At 45.1% G+C, this 25,738-nt stretch overlaps 1 protein-coding gene across 2 annotated transcripts in view; it reads right to left on the bottom strand.

Moving 5' to 3' along the window:
- Positions 1 to 3,317: 3,317 nt before the first annotated feature.
- Positions 3,318 to 25,738, bottom strand: part of FBXO32 (F-box protein 32) — a 29,025-nt gene continuing 6,604 nt past the window's right edge. For both annotated transcript variants that reach the window (XM_090283396.1, XM_090283397.1), the window contains exons 3-9: positions 25,129 to 25,178; positions 23,866 to 23,958; positions 12,193 to 12,286; positions 11,191 to 11,375; positions 6,591 to 6,773; positions 5,214 to 5,357; positions 3,318 to 4,807 (exon numbers count right to left, since the gene is read on the bottom strand). In XM_090283396.1, the coding sequence (XP_090139522.1) occupies positions 4,718 to 4,807; positions 5,214 to 5,357; positions 6,591 to 6,773; positions 11,191 to 11,375; positions 12,193 to 12,286; positions 23,866 to 23,958; positions 25,129 to 25,178 (839 nt within the window). In that variant the 3' untranslated portion in view covers positions 3,318 to 4,717. The remainder of the gene's footprint in view (positions 4,808 to 5,213; positions 5,358 to 6,590; positions 6,774 to 11,190; positions 11,376 to 12,192; positions 12,287 to 23,865; positions 23,959 to 25,128; positions 25,179 to 25,738) is intronic.

Below are 25,738 nucleotides of genomic sequence, written 5' to 3'. Positions count from 1 at the left end.
TTTTCAGGAAGTTTTGTTTGCTGAGTGAGTTCAAGGACACTTTGAAAAATGTGCAGCACACAAAGTCTTGAATATCATGGTTCCTTGCTCCTTGCTGCCTCATGGAATAATCCCCCCCTTGCTTAGTAAAGATGAGGTTTAGCGGAGAGCAAACTTCTATGAGATAGAAGCTCATGGGATGGGGTCCACAGCAGGTACCCGAGGACAAGGAAAAGGAGGGGGTGAATTAAATGTACCTCTTAGTCTAAAGGGAGAGGAACTACCTGCTCGGTAATCATCAGAACCTCAGTTTCTAGAAAGCAAGCCTGGTGCTTCAGTCATTGTCTGTCTTAGGGCCACTTTTGTAATTAACAGGTTAAGTACCAGGGAAAAAGAATTTGTCAAACATGCTGCCTACTTTCTGGCCAGCAGGCTGCACTCACTAGAATACTGGACTCACAGCAGAGTCAGAGGTCTGTAAAAATATTATGTGGCTCCTTATTCCTTTAGGGAGAATCAGGGACTTAAAACGTGGGGAGACGTTAATGGCTAGATGCCTAACACTGGACCCTCGCGCTTGCCTTCCATAGTGAAGGTCTCGAGAAGAATCTCGTCGGTGTCATGTGTCTCCAGCCACACCAAAAAGTGTTGGGGTGGGGGCACAAAGTCAAGGCCTCAGAAAGTCCCAGGTTTATGCGCAGGTCCACCACTGGGTACCAGGTGGGCTGAGGTATGTCTCCTGAATGGTCTGGACTCATGACCTCATCTTGAAAGGCCAAGAGAGTGCCAGACTTCAACGTCTCTAACCTCCCTTCCAGCACGCAGGGCTGGGGGTAAAAGTTTCCCTCACATGGAAAACCACGGAGGGTTTACTTTCCTTAACAAAACAGAGAAGACAGCATCTATAGAAAACGTTGAGTTTAAAGGAATTATGATCTTGTTTGTGGAAGACATCAAGGGCCCAGGATATATCAAAGAGCCGCATGCCTGCTTTTGCCTAGAGGTTCAGGGTGTTTTTGAGGTCTGTTTAAACACTAATAGGATTTTAGGCCAGCATCCAGTCAGAAGGGATGGTTCACAGACTCAGAGAGTTGGAAACAGATAAAAAAAAAAACAAAACCAAAACACAGATGTCAACATAGAAACTAATGATATAGTTTAGTTAGAAAAAATTCACACATAAAATTACAGTTAAAAAATTCACACATAAAATAGAGTGTTTGCATAGCAAGACATTATTGCCCTACAGCCTGGCAGAAAAATATAAACTCAGGTGCATATTTTATGATAAACATTGTATTGAATGCTAAGGATGATATACTGTTGAACATGTCTTGAAATGATTGACCTTGTAAATCACACCACTTGCTTAGACAAACGAAATTCCAAACTCATTTTCTTCTTCCACATAAAAACAACAGCAACGAGGAGCCTCTGTTAATAGCAAGCTTGTCGTGAAAGTTTTTGAATCCACAGATGAGAACTGTGGCAGTAACGCAACACACACTCACTGCCTTACTCCACCATCGCCGAGTAAAGCCTGCTCTTGTGCTGAATTTTGCAGTATAAACCCAACTCATCTAAAGTATCTTCTCTGAGCCACTTCAATATAAAATTGATCATCACTAAACAAATGTCATCATCGCACAACTGACGCCTTGTAGTTTCTGCCTCTCGCCCTTCCACGTGACTGATCCATCTGCTCAAAGTAACAGCGCTGAGTAATAAAGCAATATAGTTTAAGATGTCCCTGGACTTTCTTCCGGATCTTGCCATAAAGTGAATGCTCCTAAACTTCGCATATTCTCCTCTCCTCAAATGCTATTGTCGTTCATGCTCGAGACTCTAGGCTCATTGCTCATAAGCCTTTCAGTCGGACCAAATGATAACACCCCTGTGGGTTTGCTCATAGTGCCTGGACAAAATGCTTTCCTTCTCTGTAAGTCCACATTTCACATCTGACATCAATTTCAAACGCTGCACCACAGGGTTGGGGTGGGGGCAGGTAAGTACAGCAGAGAGAGTTAAGAGTGTTCTACCTCTTCCAGCAATTTCCATTGTCCTGACCCTTCTGGCTTTTAGACCAGCAGTTCTGAGATGGGGAGTCTATGTTTTTGTTTTTGAGATCAAGGTGTCCCAGGAGGGCTTGCCAGTAGACATTCTGTAGATGATTAGTGCCCAAGGAACACGAATTTTCTTTTTATATCATGTTACTTACATGGGAGGCTCTGGCCACACTTCACAGCTACCGCGTGGGACCAACACAGATGCTCTGTGACCGCTATGCTTGATCCTCCTGCCCTCGCACAAACCACAGCTTCAAAGAGACGCCATTTCTAATTCTTTCCCTCTTCCTCTCCACCTGCCATTTCCTTCTCAGTCTCCTCTTTCAATGAAAGAAAACCACAAATGTCGGTTTCTTTTTGTTTTTTTTTTTTCCTTTAAAAAATGTCCTTGACTGTGTTACACACCACCTCCAATAAGGCCAGAGGAGACGGAAGAGCCCAGAGGCACCTTCTAGGGAAACATCTCAGAAAACGGGAGCCCTCTCACTTGTGGCCAGGGGTCCCTTGCGCACGTGCGGCTTGCTGCCTGTGGCAGTCATGAGCATTGTGGACAGTCTAACCAAGGCTGGTTTGCCGGCTTTGTGCTGACAGTCCAGAGCAGGTGACGTTTCTGGGACTGCAAACCTGAAGGTGCCCAGGAGCTTCCATCTCTTTGACCAACATGAAGGGGCGGAGGTCACAAGTTGGTGGAAAGATGTGGGAGGCCATGAACACCTAAACCTGAAGAGTCCATCCCAAATGTCAGAACACAGACATTTGAGAAAAGCTGTCCGAATTGTGGGAGCTTTTAAATTCGCCGTGTCACCTTGACAGGGGGAAGGGGAGGGGGAGGGGAGAGCAAAAAGCACCTCTCAGTATTACAGTGGTTTGTGGCCCTCCAAAGCTCAGCCTTACCCAACGAGATTTTATTGCTTAATATTTAATTTTTCTCATAAATTCACTTTACTTTTTTTCTTCTTGGGGGGTGATAATGAAAAAAATATTGAGAAACCCTGGTATAGGCACAGCCATTGCAAAGTGAGGGGCACTGACCAACAGTTGGCTTCTCTTGCAACCCTGAGTTGCAGGTTGAGGGAAGGGCTCAAAGAGGCCCTGCATCACTAGCTGGTCCCTCGGCTGGTTTCTCTTCAGCCAAATCATCTGTCCTCTCTTCAAATCACCCCACGTTCAACCTCTAAGGATTCGCTGATCCTCAGCATGAATGTGAACCAAGTTCCTTTTTGCTTCACTTATTTCCCAAGAACATGCAGGGTGGCAACTTTATTTACAAAAAAAAAAAAAAAAAAAAAAAAAGGCAAAGCAAATACAACAGCAAAATATGTACATTTTTGTAGAAAAGCCAAGTTCTATAAAAAGTAAAAAACCAAAACACTCCCCCCCACCCTACCAGGAATATTTGACAATAAACTCCTTACATCCTGAGACTTTTTTTCTCCCACATCGTTAGCTGCTGGGCTTGGCCTAGCAAGATACCCTGGGTACAGAGCATGTTTAGGATGAGCTCAGAGCACCTCTGTTCCCTATTTGGCTGGAACTTCAGGCTTTATTTTATCATCCTTGCAAGAAGCCCTAGCTCAGGTTGACCACATTTTGATGTGGGAAGTAAAGTCCTCAGCTCATCACACGTCAAGAGGAAGAGCAGCTGGTAAAATGCCTCACTGACACGGCAAACCTACTTTACAAGCCTTTATCAGCACTCTGGCTCCGACCAGTCCACAGAGATACGCTAATGCTTATCCGTGAAGATACCCCAGGAAGCAGACAAGCCAGGGTGTTCAACAGGAATAGGAAAGTCTTCACAGCTACGGGGTGACTTCATTCTGTCTTTTCTGGGACAGGGCATCCTCTGTGACGGTTTTTAATTGGCCATACGTTGTCCCAAATGAGCGACGGCATGAGAGAAAACAAGGCCTACATGTTTTGGGGGTTGTTCTAGAAGAGAGGCAAATCCAAGACTGCCCCATGCACCTCAAAAGGAACAATGAGGGCTGCCTCCAAGATCCCTTCCTATTTTAAATCGCCTTTTATCTGATGAGAAAACAAGAAAAACAGACACTGCCTACTGGACGACGCGCTTTGTCAGAGATCACATGTGCTTTCCGAGGTAGACTATTGTGTGATATCTTCGTAAGATAAGGCCCTACGTACGCCCATGCGCTTTAAGATGGGTGGTACTTTCCTTGCCTTCTTAAAACTAACCCAAAATCATAACCAAAAGCCCGGGGGTTTCTCATCTGTAGTTTTTCTTCTTCTTTTTAAAGCAAAATTTCACATTGTAAACAAAGCGTGTTCTATCTTGTATTCGAGTTTTGCCCTCTTCTTCTGCATTTCTAGGAACTACACAGGCGTTTCAGTGAACTTCGAGAGAATTCCATTTCCTCCGGCGACACAGAACTCCTGCCCTTATAGTCTTGCTGGCAAATCGTTAGGAAAAACGTTTATTTACAGTATGTCTGCTTTTCCACACCAATTCTAATGAGAAGTCTATATTCTTAAATTCCCAGCCAGCGACTGCGTCTCTCCCCTCCAAACGTCCTCTCCGTGACTTATCTCAGAAGCTTCGAGCCAATGTTTAAAATGTACACTATTTACAAATGAAGTGTCCAAACTCTGTATTCCCAGCCACCCCGTCAGCAGGGGAGCCCTTCTGAAGTGTTGTCATGTGCTGCGATTCAGAACTTGAACAAGTTGATAAAGTCCTGGGGAGAGAGTGAAATGGAGCAGCTCTCTGGATTATTGGCTGTGCACGGGTGGTCAGTGCCCTGGAAAGGAACATCAAGGTCAGGTTTGAGTTCTCAGAAGCATCTCTTTGGCTTGGAGCACCATAAGGCATTGCCCAACCTCAAAACAACATTTCTCGCCAAGAATGCCATAAATTCTGGAAAAGCTAAAGAGCTGTGCGCACATGCATGCATTTGTGCAGAGATGGGAGAATTTGGGGGTGAGTGGTTGGTAGAAAAAAATGAACCTAAGGTGGGGGAGGGGGGTGAAGAAAATTAAGGTCTTTGAAAGTTTCTCTCCCCAAGGACAGAATTGGTTTTGCCTCCACCTTCGGCTGGAGGTTGTAGTAGTGCAGATTAGGACAGGATTTGGTGCTGTCATGGCTGGTGCTATTGGCTCTTGGGGTCTGACCTAGGGGTTTGTGGCAGCCACCTCCGAGACACATACCTTCCAGGAAAGGATGTGACAGTGTTTGCAGAGCTGTAGGGTATCTCCATACTGCTCTTTCCGTGGGTAACATCGCACAAGTTTAAAATACATCTTCTTCCAATCCAGCTGTCCTTTGTCTGACAGAATTAATCGTTTGCGGATCTAAATAGCAAATAAAAGTCATTGCAGGAGAATTCAGCAAGAAGAGGGTGTGTGGCTTTCTGGTTCTGTTTTGCTCCCACCCCTTTCCCTCCTTTTTCATCTCTACCCTGCAACAGCTAGGGGAAAATAGCCAAGGTAAAAAGGAGTATCTTCTGATAAACAGTAGCTTTTAAGCAGTCTCTAAAAGGAACAGGCGGTCGATGCCATCTTTCTGGTGAGCTCTGCTGAACTGCATTTGGATGGTCCTTTGAAGTTTAGGTGATCTCAATAACCCACGTCAGTCTTTTCTTTGCTATAACTTGAGCGATCATTTCCAGGGAGATGCAGTAACTGCTTGGCATGGGGCTCTTTTTTTATGTCTAAATATTACAGGCTTCATGAGCAGAACTTGTTGAACTCACACTTCTATATAAAGAAGTTGGAAAAAAAACTGAGGCAGCATGGGGAGGGGGAAGAGCCTAGAACTGGCGTCAGAAGGCCCAACCAAATTCAAGGCCAGTTTCCTCAACTAGAGAACCCCTTCACTAATTTCAGTATATCCCTCTGCCATTTGTGGCCTCAGTCTTCTCAGCTGTTTAAAGTGGGTATCCTGATATCTACCCTTCCCTGGTCATTAAAATAAAATGAAGCCCTGGCTCGTGTGGCTCAGTGGATTGAGTGCCGGCCTGCTAACTGAAAAGTCGCCGGTTTGATTCCCAGTCAGGGCACATCCCTGGGTTGCAGGCCAGGTCCCTGGTTGGAATTGTGCGAGAGGCAAACCACAGGATGTATCTATCATATTGCTGTTCCTCTCCCTCTCTTTCGCTCTCTCTTCTCCTCTCTCTAAAAATAAATAAAATAAAATCTTAAAAAAAAGTGAAATAATATCTGTAAAAGTACTTTAGCTGTAAAATATAAAAATATAAGTTGCTTTGTTATAAAAAAGAAAAAGGCTGGTACCAATTTATAAAATTTTTTTGAGAAAGTTGTAAAATGTGGATAGGTTAAGAATGTGTGTGTGTGTGTTTCCATCAAAACCACCACCAAAAAATAAAAATAATAAGACAAAACAAAAAACAAAACCCAAAACCTCACACGCGTTATTTAGAAACTCCTTGGACTGCTGTTTTCCAGTCCAACCAGGAAGCTCTGGGGGGTGGGCACCCACACTTCAAGCATTGAGAAGATGCCCAGGAAGCCGAGGGTGGGGACAGAGGAGGGAGAGAAGGAAGGGGTGTCCACTGCCCCACTGACCTGCCTCTCGGAGAAGTGGTACAGGCAGAGCCTCTTCCACAGCAACCGGTCCTCGCTGAGCACGTGCAGGTTGGGGGCCACCTGGCCCAAGCTGACCAGGTCGCGCCCGTCGCTCAGCCTCTGCATGATGTTCAGTTGTAGGCACAAAGGCAAGTCGGTGAAGGTGAGGCCTTTGAAGGCAGGCTGCGGGGGAAAGCGTTATGTTAGGTCTTTGAGGGCAGCAGTCCACCAGGCGACACCCTCCAAGGGCATAGCTGTCTCCTCACCCTCCCTCTTTAAGCTGGTTTATTGATCAGAAATCAAAAGCAGCAATTCTCCCTGCCCTAAGCACAGACGCACGACCATGGCTAACACCACAAAGAACAGCCTGGACTGGCTGGGGCTCGATGGTGCCGGAGAGATTTTCCTGTTTCACAAAGCTTCATACTTTGACTCTTAAAGATCCCTCCAGTAGCACATGTTGGATTCTCCTGCTTTAGTCAGTTCACTTGGTTACGAGATTTTCTACCTTCTGGGAGGGCTCACTGCCCGGGACAGAGCACCCTCCCTGCTGCCACTTGCCTGCTGAGCACTGATCCCTCAAAGCACATTAGAGCCTGAACACACAGGATTCCCGGGGCGGGGGGTGGGGGGTGGGTTACGTGCAGTCTCAGCAATTCCATCCTGTGTCCCCTGCGAAGCAGGACAGGTGTGTAGAGGGAAGGTGGGCAGTGGCAGGAGGCCCTGGAAAGACGGACTATGGAGAAGACTGGGAATTGGCATGGGAGGGACGGGGTGGACAGGCAACAGATCTGGATCCCAGGTACCCTTGGAAGTCCAGGTCTCAGTTTCCCTGTGTCTGAAATGAATCGGTTTAGAAGATTCTGCAGATTCCTCCCAGCTCCAACAAGCTCAGATTTGGAGCAGTTTCAGCCTCCGTAACTCATCAGAAGTGTCTATGACTCGGCGATTTTTATCGCTGGGGCTGCTGGGCTGAACTTTCAATTGTTTGCAGAATTCAGGGCTTTGCTGGGCTGCAGAAGGCCCTAGGCCTATTTGTCGTTTATCATCTGCTGCTGATCATAGGAGCTAATAAAACTGCCAGGAGATATTCTTTTTGTTCCCAGCACTTCAAAGCATCTACTTTTTTGGTTAAAACTCCCAGGCCAATTATTATATGAACTCCTATTAAAGTCCACTTGGCAGAGTTCACTCTCAAATTTTCAAACCTGAACTTTTCCAAAATTCTTGCCCAGACCCCATGCCGAGAGCCCTTACTCCTGATAAATGGTTAACTGCCTGTGTGCCTTCTTCTTCTTTGAATATTAACATTTAAGAGAAAAATAAGTTACTCTTGCTCCTCCAATCAAGCATGTGGTTAAAATCCCTTATGTCTGACCTGTCCCATATGCTTCAAAGCCCTGCCTCACTCACAGCACACTGTGATTCTGTCTCATTCCTCCCTTCTACACACCAGTTCTCTTCACTTTTATCCTTTATTACATTAATTATTTTGCCAATAAAAAATTGGCTCCATAGAATTATGAAATTTTGAAGGAAAACAAGATCCTGATAGAACTTTGGCAACTAGGAAGCAATTACTATAAATGTCACCTTAACATTTTCATATCACATACTTTCTTTAATCCAAACTGTTAAAAGGTAAGCTTTTTAAATACAGTCTGGAGTGAAGTAATTAAGTTCCCCCCCATCTTCCTGTATCTTTTTTTTTTTTTTTCCCTCTGGAGAGCTGGGCATTTGTATGAAAAGCACTTCAGGGCTCCGTGGGCTCCCTGCTGTAAAATCATGCAGCTCAGAGCCAAAAAGGGCATGGGGAAGGTGAATAAATCACAGGCTCAACAGACAGGTCTGGTTCAATCCTCATGCTACATCTTACGGTGGAGAGATTCCCACCAGATTATTTCTAACTACTCAGTCATTTATAAAATGAGGAAAAGCGTATCTTACAGTGTTGCCGGGAGGAATGGAGGAGGCAATGCATGCGAGTCCTTACTTAGCACAGTGCCCAGTGAATATCACCTATTATAATGACTTCTACTGATAGTTATTCACTAGATGAGTTAATATACAGGGTGGGGCAAGAGTAGGTTTACAGTTGTTCATATTGAAAATAATATAATAATTAATAAGTAATGATCCAAGAGTAAACTCTGTGTTTCGTGTATGTATTCACAACTGTAAACCTACCCTGTACATAAAGGACTTAGAAGAGTGTCTGCCACAGGGAGAGCCCTTAATAATAACAACAGCCGGTGCATTTACAATACTTACTGCCCGTCAGGCACAGTTCCCAGTGCTTTCCATGTGTTAACTTTGTAAACTTCACACCAGGGCTATGAGATACACATTACTGCCCTGTTTTCCAAATGAGGAAATTGAGATATGAAGTGGCTGAATAACTTGCCCCAGACCCTGCAGTTGGTAAATTGTCATCATCACCCATAAGACAGGGCGATAGTTTCTTACTGTATTCCTCTGAACTTTGAACAAGTACTTAGGCAGGCAGTGAGAGGAAACTTCCCTTTAATCATTCATTTATTCAACTAAAATTTATCGACTGCCTTCTGCTCTGTGCCCGGTGGAGGGAACAGAGCAGGGAACAAGATGGCAATGTCCTTTCTCTGTGGAGCTGGTAAGCCAGTGGATGGAGACAGGAAAGGGAATCCTCGTCTGAGATTATATCAGATGGTTAAAAACTGATCTGAAGAAGGTGAGATGATAGTGGCTTCAACAGACTGGACGGTCAGGGGAGGGGACAAGCTTAAAAGGCCTGAGCCAGGACAAAGCTTAGAGTGTGCCTCAGTGAATAGCTTGGCCTAGCTGAAGTACCATGAAGAGAGGGAGGTGAACTTCAGTGTTTGATTGGGCATGTGTGGGATTTCTTTGGATTTAAAAGGCTTGCGAAAAGCTGAATCACTGAATAAATAGAAGAAAACTAGTTTGGAAAGAAAAAATGTTTGGAAACCATTGGTGTTAAGAAAGCTTTGCCATTTTAGGAATAAGGAGTCTAGGGTTCTGGCCCCAGCTCTGTCCCTAATTGTTGAGTTACTTGGGGGAAGTCACGGGGCTTCTCTGGTCCCACCCCATGAAGAAATAGCAACTATAATGGCTACCTCCAAAGAGTGTTTGTGGGTCAAGTAAAAGGGGCTCTGGGGGAAGTAAGCCCACGGATGTGCCAGGTGTGTGGGTGGATGTGGCCAAGGCGAGGACAGAGGCCAGCTCTGGGCAAGCGTGACCGTCCAGATTGGTGTCCCAAAGTTGCTGGAGGAAAAAATGCCTTTGGGACGGATGGGACTTGCTCCTTTATATCACTGGCTGGGTAATTCTCTTCTGGGCTTAGAAAAACAATAAGTATTAAGTCCAGGCTACAGAGAATGCCAGAAATCAGGGAGAGTGTAAGTGGGTTTTCTATGAGAGAGAAGCTGGAAATTTGGGTCTCAAAATCGCATTGCAATACTATGCCTACCTACACTTGAGAGATGGGACTGGAGTAAATTATTAAAATAAATCAGATAAATGTTCACTAGAAGATCTCATATTTTTTAATAATCGTCAGATAATTGAGGCGGCTTTTGAAAGATCACGTAGGCTTGTACCCTGCGTCGTGTATGCGCGCGTGTGTGTTAGTGTCAGTGATTCTGAGGAAGCCACAGAACTCTGAGGGCTGTTTCAGCATTTCAGAAACTAAGGCACAGAGAGGTTATTCACAGTCATGTCAAGAACATTGCATTTTGAAAACTTTATAGAATAAAAAAAATTATTGAAAAGAGGCCAAAGAGGTTCTTTTCACATTACTTTCTTGAGAGGCGGGCAGACCCAAACTTAATCAGCTCGGATCCCAGAACCACAGAAAACAGTCGTGGTCCATGATGAGAGATAAGTGAGCCCAGGGCTCCGTGAGCCGCCTGAGCGCCTGTCCGTGGCTGAGCCGCAGGAGATTATCCCAGCGTCCTTCTCACAGCTTTTGTGAGCCTCGGCCTCCTGCTCACTGGTAAGAGGACAGGAGCTGAGGGCCAGGTTGAAGCCTAAAGGAAACTGCTGATAGCAGTTAAGCCAGTTACTATAGGACTTATTTTTTTCCACTTTGAGTTTGACTGCTCATGCCTTTTCTGACATGTATGTACACAGTCTTTAATCAAAGGCTTCCTTTGTCATAACTACTGAAAATCGGAAGTAGGATTTTAAAAGGCTGGCACCCGTTTTCCCAGCCACTGCTATCATAGCTCCGTTGTACCCAAGGCAGTGTCCCAAAGCTGCAGACAACACATGCCTTTGGAGGATCGGCCAAGGGGAGAGACCTGCAAGGTGCACTGAAGATCTCAGGGGTAGAGCCCACATCTTTCCCAAAGCCGACTTTCTGGTTTTCCCATCATGCTTCACCTTTCACATACCCTGAGCCTGGTTTGCCACGTTCTTCTTCCCACCCTCCTTTTATCAGGAAGCCCCCATCCAGCACTCAGTATAAAGCATCAGAACAGAACGGTCTAGGCTCCTCCATCACCAGAGTGGAGATAAAGTCCTGGCGAGGCTGCCTGGCATCTCGGCAGAGGAGCTGATGGGAACCCTTCCTGCCTGGACGAAGCCGGGCGGTCCTGCTTACCCTGGTGATCTGGATGTTGTTCAGCTGTTGCTGCCAGTGGAGAATCGTCTCCATTCGGTACACCCACATGTTAATGTTCCCGACCAGCACACACTTGCCGACTCTTTGGACCAGTGTACATAAGGATGTGTAGAGGGTCTGGAGCAGTTCTCTTATTAGTCTAATGTTTTGTTGGTCTTCAAGGACTTGGGTGGGGAAGACAAAAAGAAGTAATAGTTAGGCCACTGGAACACTCTACCTTGTATAAGTGGGCCTTTCTTCTTCTCTATCCTGCTCCAGTTACCTGGGTATTGCCTCTGGGGATCTGGTTTTCTTTCTTCCCGGTGTTTCTTCGCTACTTGGCCAGCCTCTGCCCTCGAGGTTACTGGGTAGGGTTTCCATTATCTAGGTCCCTCTTTGTTCTCCTCTCCCTAGTTTTCCACAAAGACTTTCTCTTTTTCATTGTTCCAGCAGCACCCGTGGCTCACCTGATTTGAAAGCAGTTGCTTTTGCTCAGCCGTGCCATCCCTTTTAGGTGGTCAGTGGTAGGAGCATAGGGGAGTTGGGAGCTTGGGTTCTAATCCTATGGGTGACTCTGTGTGATTATGGACACATCACTCTTTCTCATGAGTCAGTTGATTCAAAAACCTAAGGTTCCTTCTGGCTCAGAGAGTCTATGAATCTCTTCTGCCTTGTACACAGCTCAATTTTCCAGGAATTTGGGATCTAGAGGCTCAGTAGCCTACGTGGGGACATGTGTTTACGCTGTGAAGCCTGAGAGGCTTACAGCAGGAGAGAAGATTTCAGTAAAAGGAAGGGAGGGTGATGCTCTTACTCTTTGCCATGGGCATAAGTTGTACCTTTTTCTGAACAGGGATCTGGCACTACTGAGCAGCATCTGGAGTTATTCATGTCCATCCACCCACACTCCCTTAAATCTAATGACATGTCCACTCTATTGGAAAATCCATCTGTCTGTCCCCATGCCTATAAAAAGGAGCGAGAGAGTGAAAGAGAGCTCACCTTTCAGTACCACTTTTTCCAAAATGTTCATGAAGTTCTTTTGAGCAATGCCACTCAGGGATGTGAGCTGTGACTTTGCTATCAGTTCCAACAGCTGTGGACAAAAATAGAAGTTGTCAGGCTTAGAATACGGAGATATTTTTTCTCCTCTAATCTTCGCGTTTGAGTCACATGACACACAGATACAGACTGAGGGGGAGAGAGAAACAGCAGGCAGGGCCACGATGCAATAAAAAGCAGATGCTCGAAGTGAAAGACAAATGGGGGCAATTCAAAACCCAGGAATCAGGCTGAACATTTAATTGCTTTTTTCTTTTACATATAAAGAGTTTGGCTACAGCCGGGGCTAATTCATTCTGCTTGTCCTACTTCAGCAAGTGCAGCTGATGTACTCTGAAGGGAACAAAACCTCCTATGACCTGCGAGTGTTTGAGTTCTGTATGATCCCTCCAAGCAGGGATGCTTCTCCCCCAACTTGAACTTCTTCCCCACCGGCACCGACTGCTCTCAAGGCACCTAAAAGCTCACTTTTCAAGGAAGTGGCCTTTTTATCAGGATGTCCCCTGCTTATGCAGCAGTCAATAAAAATCCTATTCACTGCGCTCACATTCTATAGGAAGAATCCAGTCACTGGAAGAGAGAGAATTTCAGGGACACAGAGTATCTATTTCTCCTGAGACTAGGACCCTTGCAGCTCTAGGGTTAGGTTCAAGTCTTGGTTGACTGCTTATTGTCTCTGTGACTATGGGCAAATGACTGAATTTCCTGGTGCCTCAGTTTCTTCATCTGTACTACTAATACCACTGAAAGTCACCAAGGCTGTTGAGCGCTTTAAATGAGGGCATGTACCTACAGCCCTGAGCGCAGGGGCTGGCACTAATCAGGTGGGAAATAAAGGTGCATCTGTTCATTGAAGGGGTACGTCACATCCCCACCAGCCCCATTATCATCAAATTCGAAGAAATAAAGATAATAAATTAAGTTGGTCCATCCTCAGCCCAATCTTTCTTCCCTCCTATAGCAAAGTTCTTTACAGATGTGGCAAGATCTTGAAAAATTCAAAGATTCTATTGTTGAAAACTGAAACCTGAGACCGGAGTGACCCATTTAACAGATGGCAACACGAGGCTGGAGAAACGAAACCTTACCAGTTACCCCACAAGCAGTGAGAGGCCTCGGCAGAGTCCTTCTCAACACACTCCGTGCCCTCCCAGTGATCAAACAGAAGAGGTTCATGTCAAGTGAAAATCATCTCCCCAGAACCCACCGGGCCCCCAAGAAAAACTAGCCTTAGACTTAAAAAGTAAACTCGGGTTAGCAAACCAAGATCTCCGCTGTACTTTAAAGCTTGAATCTCTGCTCCTAGGAAACCTTCCAAGGGAGTGTCACCTCCCGGCCAGGCCCCAGCCCAACTTTTCTTCAGGTCAGTAAACACTGAGCCTGACACTGCGCTGGGTGCTGGAATCAAGGCTGAGGGGACTTGCAAAGTGACATTCTAAAAATTGGGCTGCAGGGGAGAACTGAAACTTCTGGATCAAAGCCCCAAGCATTTCAAAAAAACCTCTGCTTCCAAAGCATTTGCTTAAAAATGCTGTCCTGTGGAGCCCCTTGGGAGCCTGTCAAACCACGTACAGACTTTTAATTTCCTGAGCATAATTTTACTTTAAGTTAAAAACTAAACACCCGCAAGCCTTTTCCCTGCCTGGCTTATATTCTTCTCACACATGCTGGCAAAGATGCCGTCATCCGACTGGGAGAAGGTGGTGAGAAGAGGCTGCAGCCAGTCTGTTAAGATTAGTGCCGGTGATCCTGGGTTGGAGGTCAAGGCCACGCTTATGGGCAGTGGCCACACTGGATGCCCTCTGCCTGTCTGGCTCAGCTCTGTCACCAACCAGCACATGAGAGTCGAAAGAGGAGTGAAAAATGGCACAAAGGGACTGGCAAAGCTGTTCACTTATCTCCCAGACCAATAAGATTCAGAAGGCCAAGCCGATGGTCTATTAATACCCGAGCCTCACATGACCAGCACAAAGCATGATGAAAGAAAACAAAGCCTTGAGTCGCTCTTGGAAGGGCAGTCGGCTGTGCACTGTGACTCATCAGGGGGTTGGAGGTGGGTCAGGTGGGTGGGAGGAAGGCGGGCACGGCTGGGTCTGAAATTCATCCCAAACCAGATTCCATGTGACTACCATCTCATGAGGGTGTCACTTTTAATCTTGTCTAAAAATGCACGAATCACAAGGACAAGAACACTCTCAGAGGTCTGACTATGCATTTGAGGGAAAAGAAAAACCCTTTGGTCCAGCTGAGGTCTCTCAGGAGGCAGAATGCAGCAGCAAAAATCTGTCCATGGACAGCCCAACGACATGTTAACTACACTGTGTTTAATCCTTTCTCGGGGGAAAGTCCCTCTTCTCACCTCCAGGGCATCTGTGGGGTCAGGAGGAGACCCAGACTCTAGCTGGGTGACCTTTACAACTGCCACTCATTTAGCAAGTATTTTGAGTGGCCACTCGGTCCCAGTGTTGTGGTAGGTGACGTGGAGATCAGGATACAGACACATGATCCTTCAACTCATGGAGTTTATCATCTAGTTTATGATGTAAGTCATTTAACCTCCCAGAACCCCAGTTTCTCTATTTCTAAAATGGAAATTAAAGGACTACTTATATCAGGCTTAGCAAATGTTTTTCTATAAAGGGCCAGATAGTAAATATAGTCTTTCTGGGCCAGATGGTCTCTATTGCAATTTCTCAGTTCAGCAGTTGTAGTATAAAAGCAGCTGTAGACAATATGTAAATGAATAGGTGGGCCTGTGTTCCAATAAAACTTTATTTACAAAAACAGGTCAGGGGGCCATATTTGGCCCTTGTGCCATAATTTGCCAACTTCTGCTGTATATACCATAGAATTCAAGAGTGAGGGCTGCAGAGTCATACTGCCTGCCTCAGTTTCCCCATCTGCAAAACATGCATCATAATATTACTTATTTCAGAGTTGCTGTGAAGATTAAATGTGTTCATAAAGCACTCACAGCACTTATAAAAGTGCCTGGTACTAAGAATATACTCAGTAAATATTATTAGTTTTTATCATAATACAGAGAATGTGACTGGTAAAATTACTGCCAGAGAGGACATAGTGAATTAGGGTAAAGTACAGTTGATTTAAAGACTTTCAGAACTCCTGTATTTCAGTTTTATGTATTGTCAACCAAATGCTTAAATGCTTTCAAAGTTTAATACTGCTTTCAGTCATTTTTATTATGCTTGGGATATAGTTAATACCTCTCTATCTGTTGATAAAAGTTAATGTTGATAAATTTTATGACTTATGTAGGTGCATCTACCATGAAGTCTTATTTTGCTAATAATAATGGGTATGTAGTACAAGAGAGTAACTGTGCTAAGCACTTTACATGTGGGGACTTGTTCAGTCTTCAGTGGCAACCCAATGGGGGTGGGCTCTCCATTTGACAAAAGAGGCTACTGCAGCTCAGAGAAGTCAAGTTACTCACCTAAGGCATACCAGCAGTAGGAAGTGGTGGATCCAGAACTGGAGCCCAGATATGTCTAACAGAAAACACGTATTTTGATAGCTTCCAAACTTCAGTTTCTCAAGGCCAATCAAATTAGCATCTAGGGCCAAACTTTACTCTAAAAATAGCAGCAGTACCATAGATTGTTATGTTCTGGGAAACAGTGTCTGGAAATTGCATATCAATATTACCTTGTGATAGGTAATCAGCTTTTGACATAAGGGATAAATAACAAACAGAAAGTGTTAATAACACGTTCAGGATGAGGCAATTGCCTTGGGTGAGCCATTTAGGCCCATCTTCCTTATTAGCATAATGCTATAGACCCAGAACCAACCAGTAAGTAGGATTGTGTGAAATTCATGGTCAAGAGGACAGAATTCATTAATTTTATTTCTGTGTCAAGAGAGCTGTGTGCCTAGGAGGCTAGAATTGTATCTAGCAAATTATTTACCAAGATGGCTTAACCCATTGGATTCTTCGCCCCTAACCACCAGGCAAAAAAAAGAGAGCAGAGGGAAATGTCTCTTTTGGAAGTGGCTGTTTTCTGCTGGGCAAATTTGTAGCCCAGATGCCAGTAATTTGCAGCTGTGTTTCAGGAGGGTGCAGCCATGGTGTCATGCCCATGTGGGCAGCCAGGGTGTGCAGCATGATCTGCAGTGACTAGCTATGCAGCGACAGGGATGGTTCTGGGCTCCGGGAGGAAGGCGTGGTGGTCACCACATACCGAAACCACATCCTGCCCTTCAGCGTCAGCTCATGCTCATTTGGGGCACACTGAGGAGCAGAAAATTCTAGTTGCAAGCAACATCGTCTAGTGAATCTCAGAGCGGATGTCAGTCACAGCTGGAAGGTGAACGGGCAGGAGGGAGCCTTCCCTCCTACCTCACGTCACCCACAGAAAACGCAGGCTTCCTATCTCTGCTTCCCTTCAGTTCATCTGCCACAAATAAATCAGCTCACGTCACTTCTCCGCTTGAAACCCTCAGATGGCTTCCCTTTTCACTTAGAAAAAAAAATCTGATCTCCTTACTGAGAATGGCAGGGCCTCCCTGGTCTGCTTCTTGCTCCTTCTCCAGCCTCGTTTTGCACAGTGCTCCCCCCACTTATCCTGCTCTGGCCACACGGTCTGTCGCTGGGTCCCTGAACAGGCTCAGCTCATCACCTCCTCCCAGCCTTTGCCCTTGTCATATCATCGCTGGCTCTGTCCCACCCCTCGGGTCTCAATTCAAATGTCACATGCTCAGAGAGACCTTCTCCCACCATCCTGTATGGAAACCTCTTCGTCTTACTATGGTTTCATTGTTCTTCATTGTTCCATTTTTACATATCTGAAATGATCTTGTTTACTCACTTGCTGATTGTTTAACTGGAATACGAACCTTGAGACAACAGGCATTGTTTTGTTTATCCCTCTGCCTCAACCTGGAACATGGTAGGTACTCAACCAATATTTCTTTGTTAATGCGTTAGATTAGAATCATGGAGTGGTACAGGCGGAAGGGACTTGGGATAAATATACCCAATTTTCTCCCGCTATAGAGGAGGAGGCTCCTCATGGTGGTCAAATGGCATAATCAAGTTCAATGGTAGATGATCTAAATGGTTAAGCTGCTATCCTTATGGGGTCTGGTCCCATATCGATGCCCCAGGAGTAAATTACTCACAGTGCAAACATATCACAAATAATTTCCAGAAGGGGAAGCAGATCAGATCTAGAGGGACACAAAATAATTGGGGCTTTGGAGGCATTAAAAAAATAGCAGCTGTCCTACCTGTTACTTTGAAACAAAACCACACCAAGGTTAACCACCAGGCTGTCACCCAAGCAATTCTATTTTGCATAGGATATTAAGAACATAATTTATCCCTAAATCCCTTTATCTCCTATGACAGGGTGCTCTGCAGTTTGAATTCTATGTCTGATTGGAAAACATGCCACAGGATTATTAAAAGTAGAAAAGGAGCTTCCAGAAAGCCCCTGCAATTTCTCACATGCTCAGTACCCACGCCAGGTGCCCATAGGAAGATTACATCTCTTGCAATAAGCCCTTGGTTACATCAGGCAGTGCCGCTGCCCGCACCGGGTGCTCTGCACTTACAAGACCCTTATTTATTCAATGGATAAATAAAATTTAAAACAAATTAAAAACCTGGAGAGTTTTGTCCTGACTTTGAGCTTGAACACTGACAGGTTGGAAGAGGGAAAATTTCAGTTACATTAATAATCTTCAGGCATGTCAAGATTGGGTAAATATTATTTGCAAGTGAAACAGCTCTCTAACTGAGGGCGTTAAAATCCTAAGAAGGAGGGCCAAGTTTACATGAATTAATTGTATTCTCAGCCGAGAGAAACCTGCCTCTGTCTTCCATCCATCCCAGATATTTCTGAACTTGCATGGTGCCCTCCTCTCCGTTGCATCAGTCTGAGCAGCTCTGTTGGACTCAATGGTCCTGCCTAAACTGGGCTCCCTGTCTACTCCTGCACTCCGCACCTCTACCCTGTGACCTTGCGGATGGCTCTCAGCCCTTAGCCCACCATCTCTCCCTTCCACTGCTGTTCTTTCCCATCTCAGGCTTCTCTTCAGGGCATTTGTCCCTGCAAAGCCCTGCACCTTCCTCTCCACCTAGCCCAATCCTGGCCGTCCTTGAAGGAAGGAGGCACTCAGGTTCTACCTCTTCCAGCATGCCATCTCCCAGGCTCCTTCCTCCACCCTCCAAACAGGGCCAAACTGAACCTGACACTTCCGTAGTTGTACCTGTTCCCCCAAAGTAGCCCAGAAGCTCCTGACAAGCAGTGGCCAGGTCTTACATGATTCTCAAGTGGCTATGGCAGCGGTAGGTGTATGGCATGTGTTAATACAGAAGTACTGGTTTAGGGAGGCAAAAGTATTTGCCCCAAGCAATTTGCTCTGTATGCGGACCTAGCAGCAGGATGCTGCCGGCTCCTTGCCATTGGAGAGTTCTTCCTTTAGTGGGTCCCTGGGGGCTTTCGGATCCTAGGTCACAGGGACTTAAAATAAACCTCTGTCTTACCCTCAACCTCAGCAACTAGGGGCATGGTGTGAAATGCTCTTAAGGACCACCCTCCTTGAATGGGAAAAAGTCTGTTGAACTGGCACTTAAAACTCCGCTCACCTGTCTAGTTTAGCATACCCTCCTGTATTAAGCACCCGACTTAGCCTAGAAACCTAGGTAGACTTTTAGCATAAAATATATTTCTGGGCCTGTGGTTAGATTCTGAGTCCTCGAGAAAAAAAGTTATACAAGATGGGCACACCTTTGATCCAGAGGTCTCCAAAGTGGGATGGGAAAGAAAGTCATTAAAAAAAAATTCTATCTCTGTATTTTACTTCATCTTTAATTTCCATTTTTGAGTGTTTTCTAATGCCTGAAAATAAGACCCTAAAGATAATAGTAACAGCAACAACTGATACTCATTGAGTGTTTACCATGTAACAGGCACTGTGTAAAAGTGTTTGATGTGTTTATATCCAGTTTAATTCTCATAGCAACACAATGGAGTAAGTACCATTATTAGCACCTTTCAAAGGCATGTGGTTTGCAAATGAATGTATGAATATACATACATTGACAGCACATGTTTTAATTAGTTTCTACTGTTAGGAGTCCATGGTCAAAAACACCACTATCTGGTCTCTCAGCCTGCCCCTGTTTCTTTGAGGCCCCACATCTGTGGGAACCCTTCTACTTCTGCAATGACTCCATCACTTCTGTGGTTGTGTGGGCAACCCCTCACTTCTTCAGGTAGCCCCCCACTTCTGCATGCACTCCTTTACTTCTGTCACCATATCCTTGTGTCTGTGAGTGTCCCCACTTCTATGGGCACCCAGACATTGCAGGATCTGCTTATCTAAAATGCTTAATAAGACTCAGAAGGCTAGGAATTCCGAGAGAGGCAGACTTTTGTCCTGTAAGTCACTAGCAGCCTGCTCGGCATTCACTGGCAGACCTGCCCTGCACCCTCACTGTTAGTGCCCTGCAGTGGGTTCCCACAATGCCCTACCATCTCTGCAGCCATTTTCAAATGGGCTCAGGGCTCTGCTCTTTTGACTTTGTTGCCACTGAGGTGGCTGGCCACCTTCCCTTCATCCCAGCTTCTCAGTCCCAATGGCAAAAGACAGCACCAGTTTTATGACCCTAGTGGCAGAGGCCACTGTCCATCAAAGGAAGGCCACCAACTGTGTGCAGCACCAAATGAATGCAAGGTCACTGTGGCAGAGGGGCCAGGCTGCTCATGCACATCACGGCCCGCAGGAGCTTGGCAACAGCTCGCCCTTAATTGCAGGCATTGGGTTTGCGCCTGAGTCATAGTGCCATATTTCAGCCTTTGTTTGCCAAACCGCCAGTCCACTTAAACTAAAACATGTTTTTGGAAAAGACTTTTCGGGGTGGCAGGAATGCAGAACTTGCTGGAAATGTTCAAATGGACTCAGAGTGGTAATGCAGAAAAAAATTAAGAAGCGCCTTGGTTAGGTTGTGACGTTCTCTGCTGCAGAAGGACAGGGGCGTGGGGGTGCAAGCTTTCGCTTGTCCTTCCTGATCTGCTAGCTATGGGGGGTGGGGGCGAGGGGGTCCGTCCATCCCAGTCAGGAAACCGGTACTTCGGGTTCTCCAGGACCTTCCTGGTATGAACATGGTCTCTATGGTTACTATCATGTGGCCACATTCTCATTCCATAGAGAGAGCTGGGAGGACCAGGTCAAAGGCCATCCTGGCCCGAAAGCACTAAAGCCCTAAGGCCTTCTCCTGTGGGCCTCAGTGTCTGGTTTAAAAACTTAGCATGCAAAATATAATATCTGGGCCCCCGAGTAGTTTCTGAGCTGGTTTGCGGACTTGAGAACACCCTGGGATCACCTGGGAGATAAACTTCAGTAGCAGTGCCTGGGCACCGCTTCAGTGAATTAAATCCGTCACCATAGAGGTGGACTCTGTAGACCAGCCTCACGGGCCATTCTCTTCACAGAGCCATGCGCAGCATGCGGCCTCTGAAACCTTCCTCTTTACTGGGGACTCACTTTCTCTGCTGGCCTCCTGTGTTCTGGGTGAGACAGTCAGCGCTTCTCTCCTGCGGTTCCCAAGTTCGAGTCCCAGTACCAGCCCAGTCCCGGCAACCCCAGGGGAATTTCCAAAATGTGTTGGTCTTGAGGCACGGTGCAAACAACTTTTTAAAAAAATGACCATTCATAAACGAGTAAGCTGCTGCTCTTAAAGATTTTAAATAATCTTTAAAGCCCACAGGTAAAATTGTATTTAAGCCACTGTGGGGGGCGGGGGTGTGAGGAAGGGGTAGCAGCAGTGAGTGTAGCCTTCTGAAGACAGCTTAGGTACAAATGCTGCATAAAACCCCTGCGATGGATATTCAGATATTTTGATACTCAAAATTCCACAAAATGTTTGTGCTTACTGATAAAAATGATAACATGTTGCATAACAGTGTGGGCCATCCCTTTTATTCCCTCTGCATGCCTCCTTTTCTGGGGATGACAGCCTGCAGGAACACATTTTGAAAAAAATGTACTTTGCCTTTAAAGAGATTAAAAAAAATTTTAAAGGTCTTCCAGTTTCTTACTGGAACTAAGGAGTCGTTGTAGCATTAAGAAACCATTAGGTCAAAGTAGTAAGATGTGGATAACATGCTGGCAAGCAACTTTGCAAAGTTGGTTTAAGGATAAGAAGAATATATGAGAAGTGTATTGAGTTCCTCAGGAGAAAAGCCTCAAAATGTGGTGCCTATCATTAAAATGTTTTAAGCTCTTCATAAAAATAACATATTATTTCTCAAATTACAGAGGGCACTAACAGTGAAGGGGGGAAAAAAAGACTGTTCTTTCCAAAACAGAACGATTCTTCCACTACTTCTGAACTTAACAGATCTGAAAGCATGCAGCAGTTTCTCACACTTAAAAATCATTTGGAAGTGCTCATGATGCAGTTTGCAGTTAGACGCTATCAGGACAAGTTCTCTGTGCTGAGTCTTCATCAACTGCAAGATTTCCTGGTTAATCATTATTATTATTTTTTTTAAAGTAGAAAAACATTGGTATCAACTAAATTAAAAGGTATTTTAGGAGGACTCAGTGGTAATTTTGGTATCTAGGTAATAAATATCAGCAGCTGACTTTGCACAATAGCTTCGGGTCTGCAGAGTATTTCCACACAGAATATATTGCTGAGTTTCCCCGCCACCCAGTACGGCTGAGATTAGTCTAAGTCCGTCTTACAAAGGGCAAAACTGAGTCTTAGAGAGGCTGAAACAGTGAAGGTAGTGGGGCTGGGAACCTGACCCCAGGACATTTGACTATCAGACGTCTGCTTGCAGAGAACTTATTGTCGCAATTAAGAGTGTAGACTCTATGCCTGCCTGCATTTCAGAGCCTCCTTCTGTACTTATGTAGCTTCATGACCTTGGACAAGTCATTGTACCTTGCTGTACACCTCCCTTTCTTTAAACAGAGACGGTAAAAGTACCTACGCTTTGTGGGGTTATTGAAAGGATAAAGGAGGATAATGCATATGATTGCATAAAACGGATTTTTGCTATCATGATCCTTGTTTCTTTCTTGAATTTTATTTCTTGTGAAAGGCATGACAGGTGGGAAGGAGAACCATCTAAAAACGGTCCATGTTGCTGACCAGTTTGTAATCAAGATGCCAGAGCTGGGTGTCTGGCTCTCACACTTAGAGGATGGAAACTATTCATATTCTTAGCAACAGTTTCCAGATCTTCCTGGGCCTGTATCCAACCAGCCTGGACCGGGGTGCAGGCTGCAGTGACCTCCCTGAGGTGGCAGAGTCACACCGAATGACATGAACATTTCATCAAGACGGTCTCCTATCTGCCCTTTTGGACTGAAATAAGGGTTCAGCTGAGGAGTAGGCAGCTCTGCTCATGCGGTCACAGGCTCAGCGTAGAGTTTCTAATCCATAAGGGGCCTGGGTTTTCATCAGGTCAGTTGGGATGGCTGCCTTGCATCTGCCCATATGACAGGTGAATGATCCAGGCCTCAAGGGGCCTGAATGTCATTGCTCTGGCCGAGCCTTTGCAATCATCTGACTCAATAACATGGCACGGAGAAGCACAACAACCCAGGAAGAAGAAAATAAAAACCAAACGAACCAACACCCACACGGGGAAAATTCCCTCCTACTTCTGAGTCTAAAACCCAAACAGCTGCTACCTCCCAGGTTGAACCACTGACAAAATCACACAAGGTTTCTTAGGGGGAGAAACACTCATAAACCAATTAAGAAGAATCCCTGACTTCAAAGTCATGGTTAGACTTATTTGCTTTACTATCTTCATCACTAATATTTTGCTAAAGCTCATTAAAAGCAAAGGGAAAGCAAGGGGCCCAAACATGTAGTTTCAAGTTTCAGGTAAACACAGGAGTGAATATTGTTATCACAGGGAGTGGAGGTGGAAGGGAGTCATGGGAAAGAAGCACTGAGGTGCTTTGAACTCATCCCGCGTTGTGGTCTAAACCCAGAATGCTTTGGGGTCACCTAGAGTCAGCTGCAGTAGGACAAGGAATTGGACAGTGAGAACAATCAGAGGTGCAGAAGTTTTTAAAAACAAGCCAAGGTGCTTTATGGCTTGTTTACTGCTGCGTTCTCTCTTGCTAATGTCGGTGCCAGAGCCTGTGCTGACTGCTACAGGCTCCCATTTATCCATGGGGGCTGGGAGCGGCTCACTTGAGGCATCTTGGCAGTCCTCATCTGCGGGGGCCAATTTCAGGGACATCTTAAAAAATTTTTTTTAAAAAATTTTTATTCATTTTAGAGAGAGAGGAAAGGAGAGCGAGAGTAAAACACCAACTCGTTGCTCCATCCATCCAAGCATTTATCGGTTGATTCTTATACGTGCCCTGACCAGGGATCAAACCCACAACCTTGGCAGATTGTGATGCTGCTCTAACCAACATCCTAAGGATCCACGTAAGAACTTGAAGTATACTGGGGGAGGGAGAAGTTGAGGAGTCCATTTGCTGCTCTCCTCAAAGCCCCCAGGGTCCTAAAAAGTTACTTCCTTGGGGAAACTACTTCTAGACAACCAAAAAAGACAATTCAACTTGAGAGAGGCTGGATAAGCCTTTTGGGTTCTTGAGACTTACCCGTACAACATAGTTAAATCTTCTGGAATCCAGAATGGCGGTTGAGAAGTCCAGCCTGTTGAAAGCTTCTCCCAATGTGCAATAACCATGGCGCTGAAAGTGAGGAGAGGGGTGCAGAGGTTACTACAGAACGATCCACCTGGACTGGACTGAACAAGCCTGATGCCTGTCTTAGGGAACCGAGACCACTTGCTCTTTTCTTGTGTTATGACATGCTTTTTCTGGGAACCCTCTGAAAGTCACAAATGTGGGGGGATGGAGCCGGCAGCTGCTTCAGCCAGTGACTCGTGGGTTAAACAAAGCTGTTCGTGACCTCTATCATTTGGGCCCTTGTCCTCTGCATGCAGTCGCTGGGGAAATTCATAAGTAGCTGCTCATCAAGGAAGGGCTGGGATATGTGATGCTTGAGACGATGGTGGCTGGTCATTGGAACGACTCCTGGGCAGAGAATCAGACCTGCCTGCCAACTCTGCTGGCTCCCTCGCCTCGCATCTCTAGTGCTTTCCTTAATTTGATCATCAGAAGCATTTTTAAGGCTTCATGAAGAAGCAAAAGAAGTTTTGATCTTTGACCTGTGAACCCACGAGGAACTGGGAGTAAGAGCTCTGCCTCATAGTCCCAGCTCAGGTCTGAGTATGCGGGTGGGCTCAGGTGCATCACTGACCCCCTCAAATCACACATGGAACTAGATGTTTCTATCCCTGACAGTGATAGAAATCTTATCCTTCTGTCCTACTGCTTTGTATCCTAGTTGTCGGAGCAAATAAATGCCTGTGCAGAGAGAAAATATACACAAAAGGGTTTTGTTAAGTGCCACACAAACGTAGCTATTACCGTGTCTTGTCCCCTTCTGCACCACACTGAGTGCCTCACACTGAACAGGCACTAAAACTTCTGCTATATTTAGTGACTAGCTTTTCCAGGGTAAACCTTAATAACTGAGTTGAAGTCTAAAGAGACCCTGGAACAAAAAGAAGGCATGGTCCTGAGGCAAAGGCCAGGGCTTTATAATAATATATTTGAGGTGGGCACTTTTATAAACGTTTTGTCAGATGTTATCTTCCTGAATGATTGGGGGTTCCACCTAGTGATTTTTGCTTCTTCTCTCTCTGTCTCTCTCTACTGGTTGGCTAGTTAGTGGGTTGCTCATCCCTACCACCCACGAAGGCAGTCATGATTTGAAATAACATTGCCTAGTTCCCCCTGCTCTGACAGGGAAGGCACAAAGCTGAGCATACTCTTTAATAAACACGTGATGCTCACCTCTTTAGTACTTCCTTTGTGAACATAGATCCATTTTTCTTGGTGAAAATCTACAGAGATGAAAAGAAAAAATACCGAGCTTTAACATGCCCAAGATTTTAAATTTGTTCCTTTTTCAATTGTTCCAAACTGTAAAAAGTTTCAACAAAAAAAATACCAAAACTCTCCTGGCAATCTAAGAGGATGCAAATGCCTAATTTCTGCACTGTATAAATACTGGAGTTATAGTTTACTCTGTCTGAAGCACTCTAAATCTTTGATACATAGATTTAGTATCTGATAGGTCCAAATTAAAAAAAACAAAACAAAACTAATACCCAAGTACAAGTTTGTCTTATATGCCAAGCCTACAGCTCATACAAGGCCATAAAAAGTAGAAATAAAACAGATAACATGAAGGAACCATGCAGGACAGACTGATTAAACTAAATATCTGTAATTCTTGCTTATTAATTTATACTCTGTTAATACTTACACAGAGCATCTAGAAATGTTACCAGTATTTATACAAGAGGGAGAAATCTATTTTCAAAGCCTCAAAACCAGTTTAAAATAAAAGTACATACTGGAATTGATTCAGCTGACCATATCACTGTATAAATAACTAAAT

This window comes from Furipterus horrens, unplaced genomic scaffold, assembly GCF_987537825.1.
Source record: "Furipterus horrens unplaced genomic scaffold, mFurHor1.1.pri manual_scaffold_7, whole genome shotgun sequence".
In the NCBI taxonomy this organism is placed as follows: domain Eukaryota; kingdom Metazoa; phylum Chordata; class Mammalia; order Chiroptera; family Furipteridae; genus Furipterus; species Furipterus horrens.
Note: the sequence above shows the minus strand (reverse complement) of the source record. Positions and strands in the feature narration are given on the sequence as shown.